The following is a 13,228-nucleotide window of genomic DNA, read 5'->3' as shown; positions in this document are numbered from 1 at the left end:
TACAAATGACAGTTGCGGCCGATACGGGTCGGCTTCAGTGTCCGTTCATTCACCTCGCACCGCCATTGGCGTTATTTATACGACGGAATATACACGGTCTCAGCGCCCAGCTACACATGCGCTATACGAAGTAGACTCGGTGTCAGAGCATCGATTTCATAAAGGTTGAGCGTATTTCGACTATGTGCTTTATTGTGATATGTTTGTAAACGAATAATTTGATTGAACGAAGTGTACCGAAAGTGTAATATCGTATTTTTGTGATATAACCATACAATATTATGTGGTTATAGATAGGACCTACTCTAAAGTGAAATTGAAAGAATGTGTTCTAAAGAAAAGTTAAAAGATTTTCTCAGTGAAATATCAGAAAACGCCGAATTTCCTGTTTTTAATTACGTATCGGGGGAAAAGTACAGCATTTTGGTAAAATGTCACGTGGACACCGACCGGGACGCTCAGTTCTACAGCGAGTACGCTTCAGAATGGATAAAAAAGTTTACAAAGTTCACAAAAACTGGTTGGATAGTCCGAGCGTGTTTCCCGCGGCTGAAGAGACTTTTGTACAGAAAAGTGTTCACGTGCCATCACTCTAGTTTCAACAAGAGAAAAATATGTGAACAGGGGAGTTCCAAGGACAAACAATGTAAGGCGAAGATCGACTTTAAAGTAAAGTTTATAAATCGTAACACGATAAGGAACGACAAGATGTTGAGGGCCGGATTGAATTTGACCATTCACATCAACTTTGTCCACACGCATAGCGTCAGAGCACGGGAATCCTACAACTTCTTGAAATGTTCGGCAGACACCGACAAGTTGTTCTTGCAATATTTTACAACAGGTCACACCGTAGCTACTGCGAAAAGCTACCACGAACTGGTGCTGCTATCAAATCATGGGACCGGCAATATCTCAGATACTGAAATAAACCCTTCGCTGCGTCACGTGTCATACTTGCACCAGAAAAGGAAAGCGCAGGGACTAGAATGTAACATCGCCGACACAATGGCTGAGAAGATGAAGGCCTTGGAAGAATGTGGGGGAGCAATGAGATACACAGATGACTACAGCATCACAGTTGTCATTACACCGTTTATGAAAAACGTCATATCGGGACATGAACTTGACAGTATTGTCATAGACAGCACACATACTAGGGAATGTGTGGTTTCATTTTTCTTTGCACCTACTCCTTTGGGCGCGTTACCCATCGCCTGCGCATTACACTCACAAATGACGGAGCCCAGTTTCAGTCAAGCCTTCTTTTCTACTAAACTGCTATTAGAAAACCAAACATTGAAAAGTTTTGAACCAAGGAAGATCATGATTAATCAGATAGATGAACAAAATCATGCCTTGGGCGCCATTTTTTCGAATACTACTATAATCGTGTCGCGAGCGTCATTAGTCGCAGATATATGGAAGAGTCTTTGTGACGGAGAAGTAAAGATTGACGTGAAACAAAGACAAAAAGTTATGGAGCTATTCAATTCGTTGCTACACGCAGCGAATTCAGAAGATGCTGAATTATTTTACAAAGATCTTGAGAATAATAAGATAGTACAATCTATAACAAAAGTGAAACAATATTTGTCCGATATATGGTCAAAGAGAGAAGACTACATAACGCCAAACAAGGTAATAGACATATCATTACGAACGTTGAAACAGTTTATAGTTCACAGATGCAAATCCTACCCGATCTTAGCCATGATAGATGTGTTGACAAACATTTTGGACAAACATTGGTGCCAAATCATACACGCCCATTTGTCGAACAAATTAATCATGGAAATGTACACGAAATATTTGCCAAAGGATAAGATTTTGATGAAAAAGTTGGAAGGAGATACAAAATTAAAGCGAAAAATGGGAGCTATAGCGTTTGGGGCGCAGACGTTATGTTGTGATTGTATTAAAGGTAAGAAAGGAATGTTATGTGAGCATCTATGTGCTATATTACACACAGTAGAAATAGATACACAAGTTTCTGATGAGAAAAGAGCATTTTACACTACTTTAGCTGGGGACCAAGAGGTGAAGATAGAACAAGTAGCAGAACCTGAAGATTACGAGGAACAATATGATCAAAATGAGTATGAACAGACTGCATCAGACAATGAACAAAGCTTCCTAATAAAACAAGAAATAGAACACATAGATCCTTTGGACACAATTACTGAGGACGAAAGCACGAGACATAGTTCTATAGAAATCGACATAAATGGTATAAAAAAGTGTATTACGAAAATGCCATCAAGGCACTAAATGATGAATTCAGAAGACTAAACAAGTTATTTAGGGAGAATCCTAACGCATCTAATTTGGAGACGATGGGTCGTTTAGCTAGGGAACTGAGTAAGATAAGGCCGGTAGAGAAAATTAATATGTCCAATATGCGTTTGGAATTAACAGATGCGACGGAAATGGAATGTGATATTAAGCTAAATATATTGTTCCTAAATTACTATTGTTTTGATACCAATTACTACCAAACCGATTTCATTAAGTAATCAACCTGTGACCTAAAACTCCATCACTAATCTTCAATTCTCAAATGTTCAATCCCTAAAAGGTACACAATTTTAAATTCCTTTTGTGTTGCATATCCATGGGCGGCGCCGATTGCTAAGGGGATCCGTGTCCTCAAAACTATAACTAACTCAAAACTATATTGTTTTTCCTTATCTGGTAAAATAAAAAACCTTGAATGCAGTATGGTAAACCTTCGACCAATCAATAAGCTATTATGGTGCTGTTTGATAGTCGACATGGTACTTACTTGGCAGTGGAGACGAAGTCGGAGAGTTCCCCGTCGTCCCGCTCGAGCTGGTCGAGGGTCCGCGCCTCGCCCGTGGACTGCAGGCCTATGACCACGCACTTGCCACACTTCACGGCCTCGCGCGCCGTCACTACTGCGTGGTTCACCTGAATCGAACATACAGACATTCAAATTCACTATCTATACTAATATTATAAAGCTGAAGAGTTTGTTTGTTTGTTTGAACGCGCTAATATCCGGAATTACTGGTCCGATTTGAATAATTCTTTTTGTGTTGGATAGCGCATTTATCGAGGAAGATTATAGGTTGTAAAACATCACGCTACAATTAATAGGAACCAGGCAGAGCGGGTGAAACCGCGCGGAAGTAGCTAGTTTATTATATGCTTAATCATAAAAACGTTGTTTTTCGCATCGGGAAGCCATGTTTCGGCGAGAATGAGCAAGCTTCGTTACCGAAGGCCTAATTTCTTTCCCAGTCCCCCCAATCCTTAAATCCCTATCAACCGATTGTTGCGACGAAATGCAAGTACAGTTTATTATAGAAAGTACATTACCTTGGCAGCAATACAGAGGTACTTGAAGAACCGTTGGTGCGCCGACCAGAACTGTCCCCACATGGTCTTCTTCATGCGAGACTCCGCGTTGATCAGCTCCGCAGCCTCCGTGAAACGTTGCATCGCTTCCACCCACTAGGAAATAAAATACAAATATTATACACTTTTCTTTTGAAGTATTCCCCAGTTTAGGTATTGGAATTTCTTAAGAAGAAACCTAGTGGTAATGAAAATAGATACTGTATCGGCCATTGCTGGACTAATTTAAGGGTCCTGGTATAGCTTGAAACTAAGCGGGTGATTCAAAGATTGATTCGTAAAGAATACTATAATAACGTTGCGTCAGTCTAAATTATCATGATTTCTTGTTATTTATTTACATGAAAGTTGAAATAAATAAAATACTAACCAATGCCACAGCTTTATCATAAGTCTCCTTGAAGGCGTCAGAGAGCGGCACCTCCTCTATCTTGAAGGAGACGCCGTGGAAGGAGAGCTGGCGCGCGATGTACATGCCGCGGAGCTTCATGTCCATCGCTACTATCTCCATGGCACCTACACCCCTGTGTGAAGGAAATAAGGATTAAACACATAATTATACGCTTGAATACTGCAATGCTACCCAATTTTAAGTTGTACTTAAATATCGTGCTATCTCTGTCATTTTATAAAGAATTTGTAGCGACCGAACTAGTCTTGAGGGCGTCTTAAAATTGAGTAGCGTTTGAGTATGTATTTGTACATTAACATTATGTATTCATATGTATTCATTATGAATACGAATACATTAATTTACTATTTAAAGACAATTGTGAAGGTTTTCTTTCTATGATATTGATTAAAAATAGCTAATAAGAAACTTCAATAATAAAACTATTCCTTTACACGAGTTAATAAAACTCAAGAGGCTTCAAGTTAGATACAGTACAAGGCAGACTAAATTAACACAAAAACAAACAAAACTGAACTCTAAAACCAAACCAATAAGAACATTCACTCACCTTTTTTCAACAGCATTAATGAAATCCGTGAAGGTCGGGAATGGGGTGCCGTCTCCCCAAATGCCAAGTCTGACCATGTACGCCATATTCCTCGGCTCACTAGCGCCGGTGGCTGAAGCGTACACTACTCTGGCCTTGGGTAATCTATTCTGCAGCTCCAGAGCAGTTAATCCTGTCTTCGTTGCCTTGCCGGACCCCACGGGGCACAGATTCTTGGCTTTGTGACACTCGTCGAATACGATCTAAGAGGTTTTAGCTCAGGAGTTTATTGTATGGGTAAAAGGTAGATATTACCTATTTTGGATACATACATTCGATTAAAGTGCTTAAGACAAATCAATTAGAAATAAAAATGGTTATAGTAATTAGGCAAAGAATGTCTAACTGGAGACTGACGTAATAACTTGGATAGTTAATAATTAGCAGAGACAAAAGTACATAATATGTAGTAAACGAGGTACAATCTCACTAATCCAATCCCTCCCCCAAAGGCTAACGACGCACTTGTAACTCCTTTAGTGTTGCCATGGCCGGCGCCGATTGCTTACCATCAGATGGCTCGTATAGCCTCCCTCCAGGTTTACTACATTAAAAAAAAAGGAAACTGTCTCACTTTTTATCTTTACCAAAACAAATAAACATAATTAATCGACAAAGATCCTGAACAAATATTCAAATCTCCTAAAAATAGAAAAATGGTTTGATGAATGATCTTTGCAAAAAGGATACAACTCCATCGTAGTCGTCCCCGCACCACTGCAGCAGTTGTTTGAGCCGCGTCCGGTACTTGGTGCTGGTGGACTGGGTCTCCCCGATCAGCGCCGAGTACGTGCTGAAGATCACGCCCTTCTTCACGTTGCCGTTCACCGCCGATGAGATTTTTGCGTATTTAAACTGTGGGAGAGAACAATTATATTGGTAAATTATTTTATTTTATTTGACAAGGACGTTGCGGTGAAGCTCTGATTCTATCTGGTAAGCTGTCTGTGTGATCCATAAATTGTTAACACGGTATCATACAGTGTTGTGAAAAAAAATGTAACAAAGACCTGAGATGATAATAAAAAAAAAATTAAAACAGCGCCATCTTTCTTAAAACTCTCAAACTAGCAACACCAAAAAGTTGCACTATTTCAAAACAATAACAAGACAAAAGACACACTAAAACAACACAAATAAGATTCAAAATGGAATAACAAAACAGTACCTTATTAAGAGGATGGACCTCAATCTTGCCGGCGCCGATGTCCCGAAGGTCTCGTTCCGCGTCGTACTTCAGATCGTTGGACACGGACACCCAGATGGCACGCTTGCGGCCCTTGATGTAGTTCTCGAATATTATACCCGCTATCGTGCGGCCCTTACCCACACCCGCGCCGTCGCCTTCGTGATAAAAATAATTTTATGTAAATAAATGTTTTACAAACAGGCTACGAGTAGTACTTTTACACGTCAACATCAAAATTGAACTATTTGAGACTGGCATTTCCTAATTGACTAGTCTGTTACGCCAAACCAAACTCAGAGGTCACAGCCTTCATTAATTCCAATTAGAAGATTCTACTGCTAGGTAGACTTAAATTGCAAACATAAGATGGAAGCCAGTAAAACTAAAATTCTATAAATCATATGTTATTTCAGTCTGTATTTTTATTAGTATTACTAGCAAACCCGGCGAACTCCGTTTCGCCACCAATGATTTTCCATTTTCCTGCTTTTCTCTTGAAATTTTACCTGAATTTTCTTTGCTATAAACCTTATGGAGCCCGAGACCTTTCCAACGAATACAAAACCGTGGAAATCGTTTCGTGGGTTCATGAGTTATAGCGTCAGGAAGGAAAACCTGACTTATTATTATATTATAGATGACATAAACCAAGAACTCACCAATAAGGAAACCAGCCCTGGTCCCATCAGGCAGTAGATGCTCATGGGCTTGTGACGCGTAGACCACAGCTTCCAACTGGAGAGCGGACAGCAGACCATTGCGGATGGTCTCGTCGGGCAGGCTCAGTTTGTACGTCACGTCCACCGGCTCCACGGACGAGAGAGACGCCGTCTCCACCACGGGATCAGGGTGCTTGCGGCCTAGTTTTACTGTGGATAAAATAAAGGGATTAAGTTTACATTCTTTTACGAGATAAAATAACTGTTGGTTTATATAAAAATAATATCGTAATACACCTAGCGCCATCTAGTGTTAAGTATGCAAGTCGAATGTAGTAGTTTTCGTTCCAAATCGAATAAGAATCACGTTGTTTCATTAATAACTGAAATGCAACTACATATTATATTGTTCTTCACAGAATATTAGAGGTAGATTTTTAACATTTCTCCATGTTACAGTTTTTACCGTACCCAAAACAAAAATTTTTAGATTTATGTAAATTTCACAACACATCTCGTGGGACAATCCAACTTACGACACATTGTGGTGAAAAGATTAGCACAACCATACATACATACCAAACTACTGCAATCTCTATAATATGTTTAAGGAATATCTCATTACATTTAATTACTAAGAAGAATCCCAAAATTGGAAAAGCCAATAATATTGTGCTTTATCCGAGTGTTAAGTCTTGACCTGTGATCGTGATTGAAACATAATCAAATAATAATAATAGTGCTAGTGACTCACATTTCGTCGGCATATAGTCTGCGTATGTCTCGGCGACGCCCATTTCTTCATCGTCTACCTCTTCTTCTTCGCCGCCCATCTAGAAGATCATTTACAAATAAATAAATATTATACACTTAGAAATTAAAAATATTTATAAAGTTGTATACTGTCGTTTGCAGATGAATGGCAACAGTATCAATTTTCTTTCAAAACCAAAACCACAAATTATTAAGATATTAATAACACTTTGGATTCGAACCCAAGATCGCTACTTACTTACATCAACTCATACCAATTACTTCTCAAGGACTTTAGATAGAGAATGACAAGATTTTTTAATCAACTTTACATACCTTTTCCTGCTGCCACATATTGCCAGGTTTGTTCTGCGCCCACACGGGGACACCGCCCGCGACCTGACCCAGCTGCCCCAGCATACCAGTGAATGGCGAACCCATCCCATTCTGTATAATATGGTTCAAGTTCTGCAGCAAATACGAGTTCATCCCCGTCATACCCACCATCTCCACTGTAGAAGAAAGAAATGTCAATTGCTATTGATAGATGGCGTTTTACTCTATCGTATAGTTTCGGATGAGAAATGTAGATGGCGTTTCACCATGTTACGAATAAAATCAATAGTTCGTCGCTAATATTAGATGTTCAGAGGGCGTTGAGGTGGCTACCTACATGTTTCGATTTGTTATTTGATATCTTAATTTTATAAAAAAGCTTCTAATATATGACATATACAGGCATTAGCCACATCAACGCTTCTATTAAAAAAAATACTTATAAAAACTATGTTATTATTATTATACATACACAAAAATGTCACAAAATTGCCCGTTTTCTATGAAATATTTACAATTGACCGCCAATACAAACTACAATAGAATAATAACCAAATACTAATACTACATAAAATACTAAAAAGAGAAATCTATGCATGAAAACTGAAATAGACTTCTATAATACACTAAAATATTTACACCGCATTCAATAAAGGTACATAACCCATTCCTTGAAATAAAAAGATAATATATACAAAAATATAACATATTAGTATAACGTGCGGAAAATAAGTGGCCTGTAGGCATTCTAGGTATAAAGTTTTTTTTTTATAGTAAAATATACAAAACGGGTTTATTGCGTAGGAAAGGCTGAAAATTATCAGACGAATTTTTCAAACTCGTACGTAAAGTAAGTGATTATATTTAAAAGTAATATAAACCTACAAAATATTCGAAAAAGGAGAAAAACAAACAAGAAAATTCTTTAGCAATTAAAGTAAAAGTTCACAACTAACAAAAGGGAAAAATTGTCGAGCTTCCTTTGCAACCTAACTTTGCCCTCTTCATTGCAAAACGTTTTCTCAAAACAAATACAACTTTTTATAAAGCAAGTCGCAAGTCAAAAGAGGTAAGGCTTCAGTATGTACTACTAAACTTTTTACCTCGGCATAACAATATTTAAGTAATATTAATTTAGGTTAACTGCCGAGATCGAATTCCACACGTATTTGTGTAAATTAATTGTATTTACTTATGATAATCTAGAGTATAATAGTGTTGGTTGTTGAATGCATATTACTTTGGGATGGATTGAATATTTGACGTATTCCTAATCACCCTGACAAGTCACCCTGTATAATTTGAGATAGCAGACCAAACATTTTCAATCATAGCAACTCTTATTAAACTTAAATTTATAAGAAAATAGCAGAGAAGACCAAAACATTCGGTACTAAAATAAAAACTCAATAAAAAACCGTAATCAAGGACCCAAATAAACCCAAATAAATATAGTAAAAAATGAGGAGCTATTGAGAAAAACAATCCCAATATTAAATGAAAACAAACACAGACCTATAAAAATACGCAAGCTAAGTAAAATATAGGGCACACAGTCTAGAAAACGAGGTCACTTCTAAAAATACAAGGAGGTTATATCGGCTAGGTAGGCCAATACATCATGAATAACTAAGCTATTAGCCAGCATGGCCTACAGCTATCGTACTATCGATTGCACTGGTCAACACTATTTATGTTTCTTTTTTTTTATGGAACAGGTGGCAAACGAGCACAAGTTACCTGATGGTAAGCGATCAGCGCCGCACATGGACACCCGAAATAAATAGGTTTCTACTGAAACCAACTTTATAATAGGTAGGTTTCTACTGAAACCTAGGTATATATTTCATGACAAATTATGCATAGTAGGCTCTACATACAAGGAGTTTGTCATTATGTCTATGTTTGGCTACTAAGAAAATATGGCATATTGAAATTTTGGATAGATTTAAATAAAATATTTTAGAAAATACCACAATTAAATTATTAGTTTCTAAATAATATTTACAGAGTAAAGTAACTACATCGATCATGTTAGATTTTACTACGGCTACCAAGTTAACTACTATTATTAACAGTATGATGCAAAATTATACATGCTGATTTCTTTTAGAGATATAAATCATTCCAATTTTAGATAGTGATTATGAAGTGAAAATCAACTTGGTTTGTTGAATTTTACTTTTTAAACATTAACAATAATGGGCATTGTTCATAATTTATAAAATATCGTAATTGAAAAACCATTTCGAGGAATAGACTTACTAATCATTATGGACTAATTAATAATTTAAAATATTTATTATTTATTGATATTTCGTTAAAATACGGTTGACCTTGCTTGTCCTTCAAATGACGTCATAATAGGACGTATAAATTAGTATCGTTGCCTCATGTTTCAAAAATTAAAAAGTTTTAAGTCAAGCCTACAACTGTCAAATATAAATGTCATGTCAGTTTGTTTCGGTTTTGTTTACAAAAAATACAAAGATTCAAATTCTAAGTTTCTTCTGCATAAAGTGAAAATAGAATACAGAAAGTGCTTTGTTCCAAGTTGCAGCAGTAATTGTAAAAATTGTCGAAACAAAATCTTCGTTCGCAATAGGGAAGACTTACAAGAGAAGTGGTGTCGAGAAGCTGGTGCGGAATATTACAAAGTTTATACTATGTATTGTCGCGAAGATCATTTTAATGTAAGTACCACAGAAGTAATAGACTCCTATGATATTATCAGTCCCATTATTGTCCATATCATATGTTAAATTACGTTTTATCACATGTTTTATTGTTTACAGCTTATTTAAGGTTATTATTATTGACAGTTCTATTCAGACAGCTATTATTGACAGTTGTACTTTTTTAATGCAACCACACTATGGCACAGATACTATCGTTCTGAGCCTTATGATGACGTCACCCATATCAAAAATTTGAAAAAAAAAATATTTTTGACGTGGTTTCTGATCCTTTTATCAAAATATTCAAATTAGTTTCTTTAAATGGTCTATATTATCGAAAAATTCAATAAAAACACAAGGTAATTTTTTTTGAACAATGCCCATTATGATAAATATGACATTATATTTTTAAATATTATTTTGTTTTTTATTTTTATAAGTAATGTTTAAAAATATAATTTTAGAGTGTTTTAAATAAATATATGGATAATTATGATAAATTATAATCAAGAGCCTGATGCAGAAGGCAGTGCTCCTCGAAACGGCACGTATTGTGAGGAGGTTTCTGTCTTTAGAGCCCTAACCACCGGTGGCTTAAACGATGCTCCCGCTACTGGTCGGCTCCTATTTTTATATTTTTAAATGTAATTTAATTTTGTATGTTATAAATAATATTTAAAAATGTTATTTTAAAGAATTTTAAATAAATATATTTCAATAATTATGATAAATAAATTCTGTTTCACTTACATAATCAATCGACCTCGGAAAGTTATTTAACAGATTAGTAAAATCTAGTAAAATGGATTTTGGATGACGATTAAACCGAACACCAATCAATCAAAATGGATGATTGCATCCATCCATAAACCAATTTCGGAAAATAAGTAAAAAGAAGTCATTCCATATTCAAGCCAAGAATTAAAAAAAAATCAGCGAGCATTGCAAGAACTACGGTAAGTAAAATACATAATAGTATGTGGCTAACGAGGCGAGATAGTAAATCTCACTGAAAAAAGAATCTTAACTCTTTTTCACATTAGGTATATTTTTTAATATCAATCAATTTCAATTCTGTCTCAAAAGTTAAAAAAGAAAACAGAACCTTATCATAGGCAGTATAAAGTCCAAATTGAAAAAGCATCTCGTATCGTTAGCCATAGAGAGATAATATCGCGATGTACGCGTTACATTGCGGGCACACTACACCGTACTCACTCTGAGCGAGTAGCGAAGCGGCATTGTACGCCGCCGACGAGCCCGCCGCGAATGGCGACGGCGGGGCCACGGCGGGCGCTATGCAAAATCACCGATTTAATAAAGCTGACCATTATATTTATATCATATAGGTAAAATACTCATGATTTTTTACTAGCCGTTGGAAATACAAAAAGGTCCTATTGATTTAGTGGTCCCAAGCGTTACGATAATTATTATGATTCCCTGCTCAAATATAAAGTAAATAATACTTTGAAAATAATACAACCAACTCTGGATTTATGCCCCGACTATAGCAATAGGTGTAGCTTACAAAACACTCATATCTGGCAAAAAAAGTTACTTTAATAAACACCCTGACCCTCTTTTTTGGGAGATTTAAAAAGTTAAACACCCTTTACCTCTTCTTTGGGGAATTAAACACCCTGTGCCTCTTTTTGGGGGATTAAACAACCTGTACCTCTTTTTGGGAGATTAATAGGTAATGTTTAATAACTGGAAAAAGCGTGTATAATCGATACACAAGGTAAACAGTATCTGTAGGAAAAACTAGCATATTTGGACTAACCATAAACATTTTTGGTAATTGATACGATAAACGAGGGTTATAAGGAAAAAACAAACATATACTCTTGTTTCTATAAAAGACGTAATTTTCCCCTCAATAATAGAGAGAAGCTTTATTGTTATATTTCGATCGTTATGGCATTTTCGAAATGTTGAATGGGGTATGTTAGGTTCGTAGCATTTATTTTGGCGGTTCACTGTCTCTGCCTACCTCCATGGGAGACAGGCATGAGGTTATGTTATGTATGTATGTTTGTATGTGTGTATTTATGGAACTTTTGGTATATCAAACAATAGTACAGTAATAATGATATTCGTCAATGGATTAATAAGTTCCAAGAAATTTAGAATAGTAGATTATAAAAATTTTGCGACACAAAAATATGTTTTAATTAAGTAATAGAAACATAGCATTAACACTTAATTATAAATTTGAGGTTCCACAGCGAACCGTAGTACAATAATAGTTTAAAACTGTATGGTGCACATAAAATTATAATAACCACGATAACACCGGCACTTGTGAATTTGTTTCATAAATTAATTTATTTTTTTATGGTAACCAATGCGCGGGTTTTATGAATCAATAACTTTCAAACAAGCATTACGCATTCTTCTCAAAGGTATTAGTAGAAGTCAGTAAAAGGCAGTTTTTCCACAGTATTCTAAATCCCTAAAAGAATAGGGGTGTCCTCTGTCACCCTCGCCATTATAGTCTTTATTGCGTATATTTAGAGACTACTTTTGTATAAACAAGTTTGGTTACAGGAACTGAATAAGTTGTTACTACTTATTGGTGACATATGTATAGGAGGGCAAATCGATTTAACACCGGGCATAAATCCATAATCCATACTACTATTAGGAATTTAGATAAAAACAGTTTGCCCGCCTCGGGAATAAAAGTTACAAGTATTATTCTCACGCTTGGGACCACTAGATGACTAGGACATTGATAACATGTAAAATACTACGTACAATGAAAGACGTCACGGTATAAGTGTTGTTGCATGATACATCACGTCATGATAAGCTTCTATACTCTTAACTTTGCACAATGACGTATATTTTGTCTTAAAAGGATGATTACATAAATACATATACTTAAGGCTTATTGATTATTGCGATTTCAGCTTCTCTTTACAACCTAATCTTTTTCTGGCATGTAAAAAAGATCTCTGTCATGCCTTTTCATAGATTTCTGTAGAAATGACACAACAACCAGCTTTAGTAAGTCTTTTATAAACCGTCAGAACGCAACAATCACGGCTCAATCAATCGCAGTTTCTGTACAACAAATATGAAAGAAGTTCTTACCTCCAGCCCCTCTTAAGTTGGCTATGTTCAAGGGTTTGGTGAGAGAGCTGGCCGATATCTTGATCGGTTTCACATTGCTGACTTGGCCAAACGCGTGGCCAGAGGGCGCTGTGGACATACAAATATAAA

The 13,228-nt window shown here is 36.2% G+C and overlaps 2 protein-coding genes across 3 annotated transcripts in view; one reads left to right on the top strand and one right to left on the bottom strand.

The window, feature by feature from the left end:
- Window positions 1-13,228, bottom strand: part of LOC118274594 (protein strawberry notch) — a 30,744-nt gene that overhangs the window by 9,980 nt on the left and 7,536 nt on the right. The window contains exons 4-14 of one of the 2 annotated variants that reach the window (XM_035592204.2): window positions 13,100-13,207; window positions 11,216-11,293; window positions 7,320-7,495; window positions 6,985-7,063; window positions 6,231-6,440; window positions 5,551-5,726; window positions 5,073-5,237; window positions 4,344-4,585; window positions 3,752-3,905; window positions 3,343-3,477; window positions 2,786-2,931 (exon numbers count right to left, since the gene is read on the bottom strand). In XM_035592204.2, coding sequence (XP_035448097.1) covers window positions 2,786-2,931; window positions 3,343-3,477; window positions 3,752-3,905; window positions 4,344-4,585; window positions 5,073-5,237; window positions 5,551-5,726; window positions 6,231-6,440; window positions 6,985-7,063; window positions 7,320-7,495; window positions 11,216-11,293; window positions 13,100-13,207 — 1,669 coding nt within the window. The remainder of the gene's footprint in view (window positions 1-2,785; window positions 2,932-3,342; window positions 3,478-3,751; window positions 3,906-4,343; window positions 4,586-5,072; window positions 5,238-5,550; window positions 5,727-6,230; window positions 6,441-6,984; window positions 7,064-7,319; window positions 7,496-11,215; window positions 11,294-13,099; window positions 13,208-13,228) is intronic. The other variant, XM_035592205.2, reaches the window with a different exon arrangement.
- LOC118274595 (uncharacterized) lies at window positions 262-2,406 on the top strand. The gene has a single exon (XM_035592206.2). The coding sequence runs from the start codon at window positions 325-327 to the stop codon at window positions 2,269-2,271; it is 1,947 nt and encodes a 648-aa protein (XP_035448099.2). The 5' UTR covers window positions 262-324; the 3' UTR covers window positions 2,272-2,406.

This window comes from Spodoptera frugiperda, chromosome 11 (genome assembly GCF_023101765.2).
Source record: "Spodoptera frugiperda isolate SF20-4 chromosome 11, AGI-APGP_CSIRO_Sfru_2.0, whole genome shotgun sequence".
NCBI classification, from domain to species: domain Eukaryota; kingdom Metazoa; phylum Arthropoda; class Insecta; order Lepidoptera; family Noctuidae; genus Spodoptera; species Spodoptera frugiperda.
The sequence above is the reverse complement of the archived record's forward strand: the minus strand, read 5'-3'. Positions and strand labels throughout refer to the sequence as shown.

Excerpts from the sequence above, each read along its gene's own strand:
- LOC118274595 (XM_035592206.2), top strand. The coding sequence starts at position 325 with ATGTGTTCTAAAGAAAAGTTAAAAGATTTTCTCAGTGAAATATCAGAA.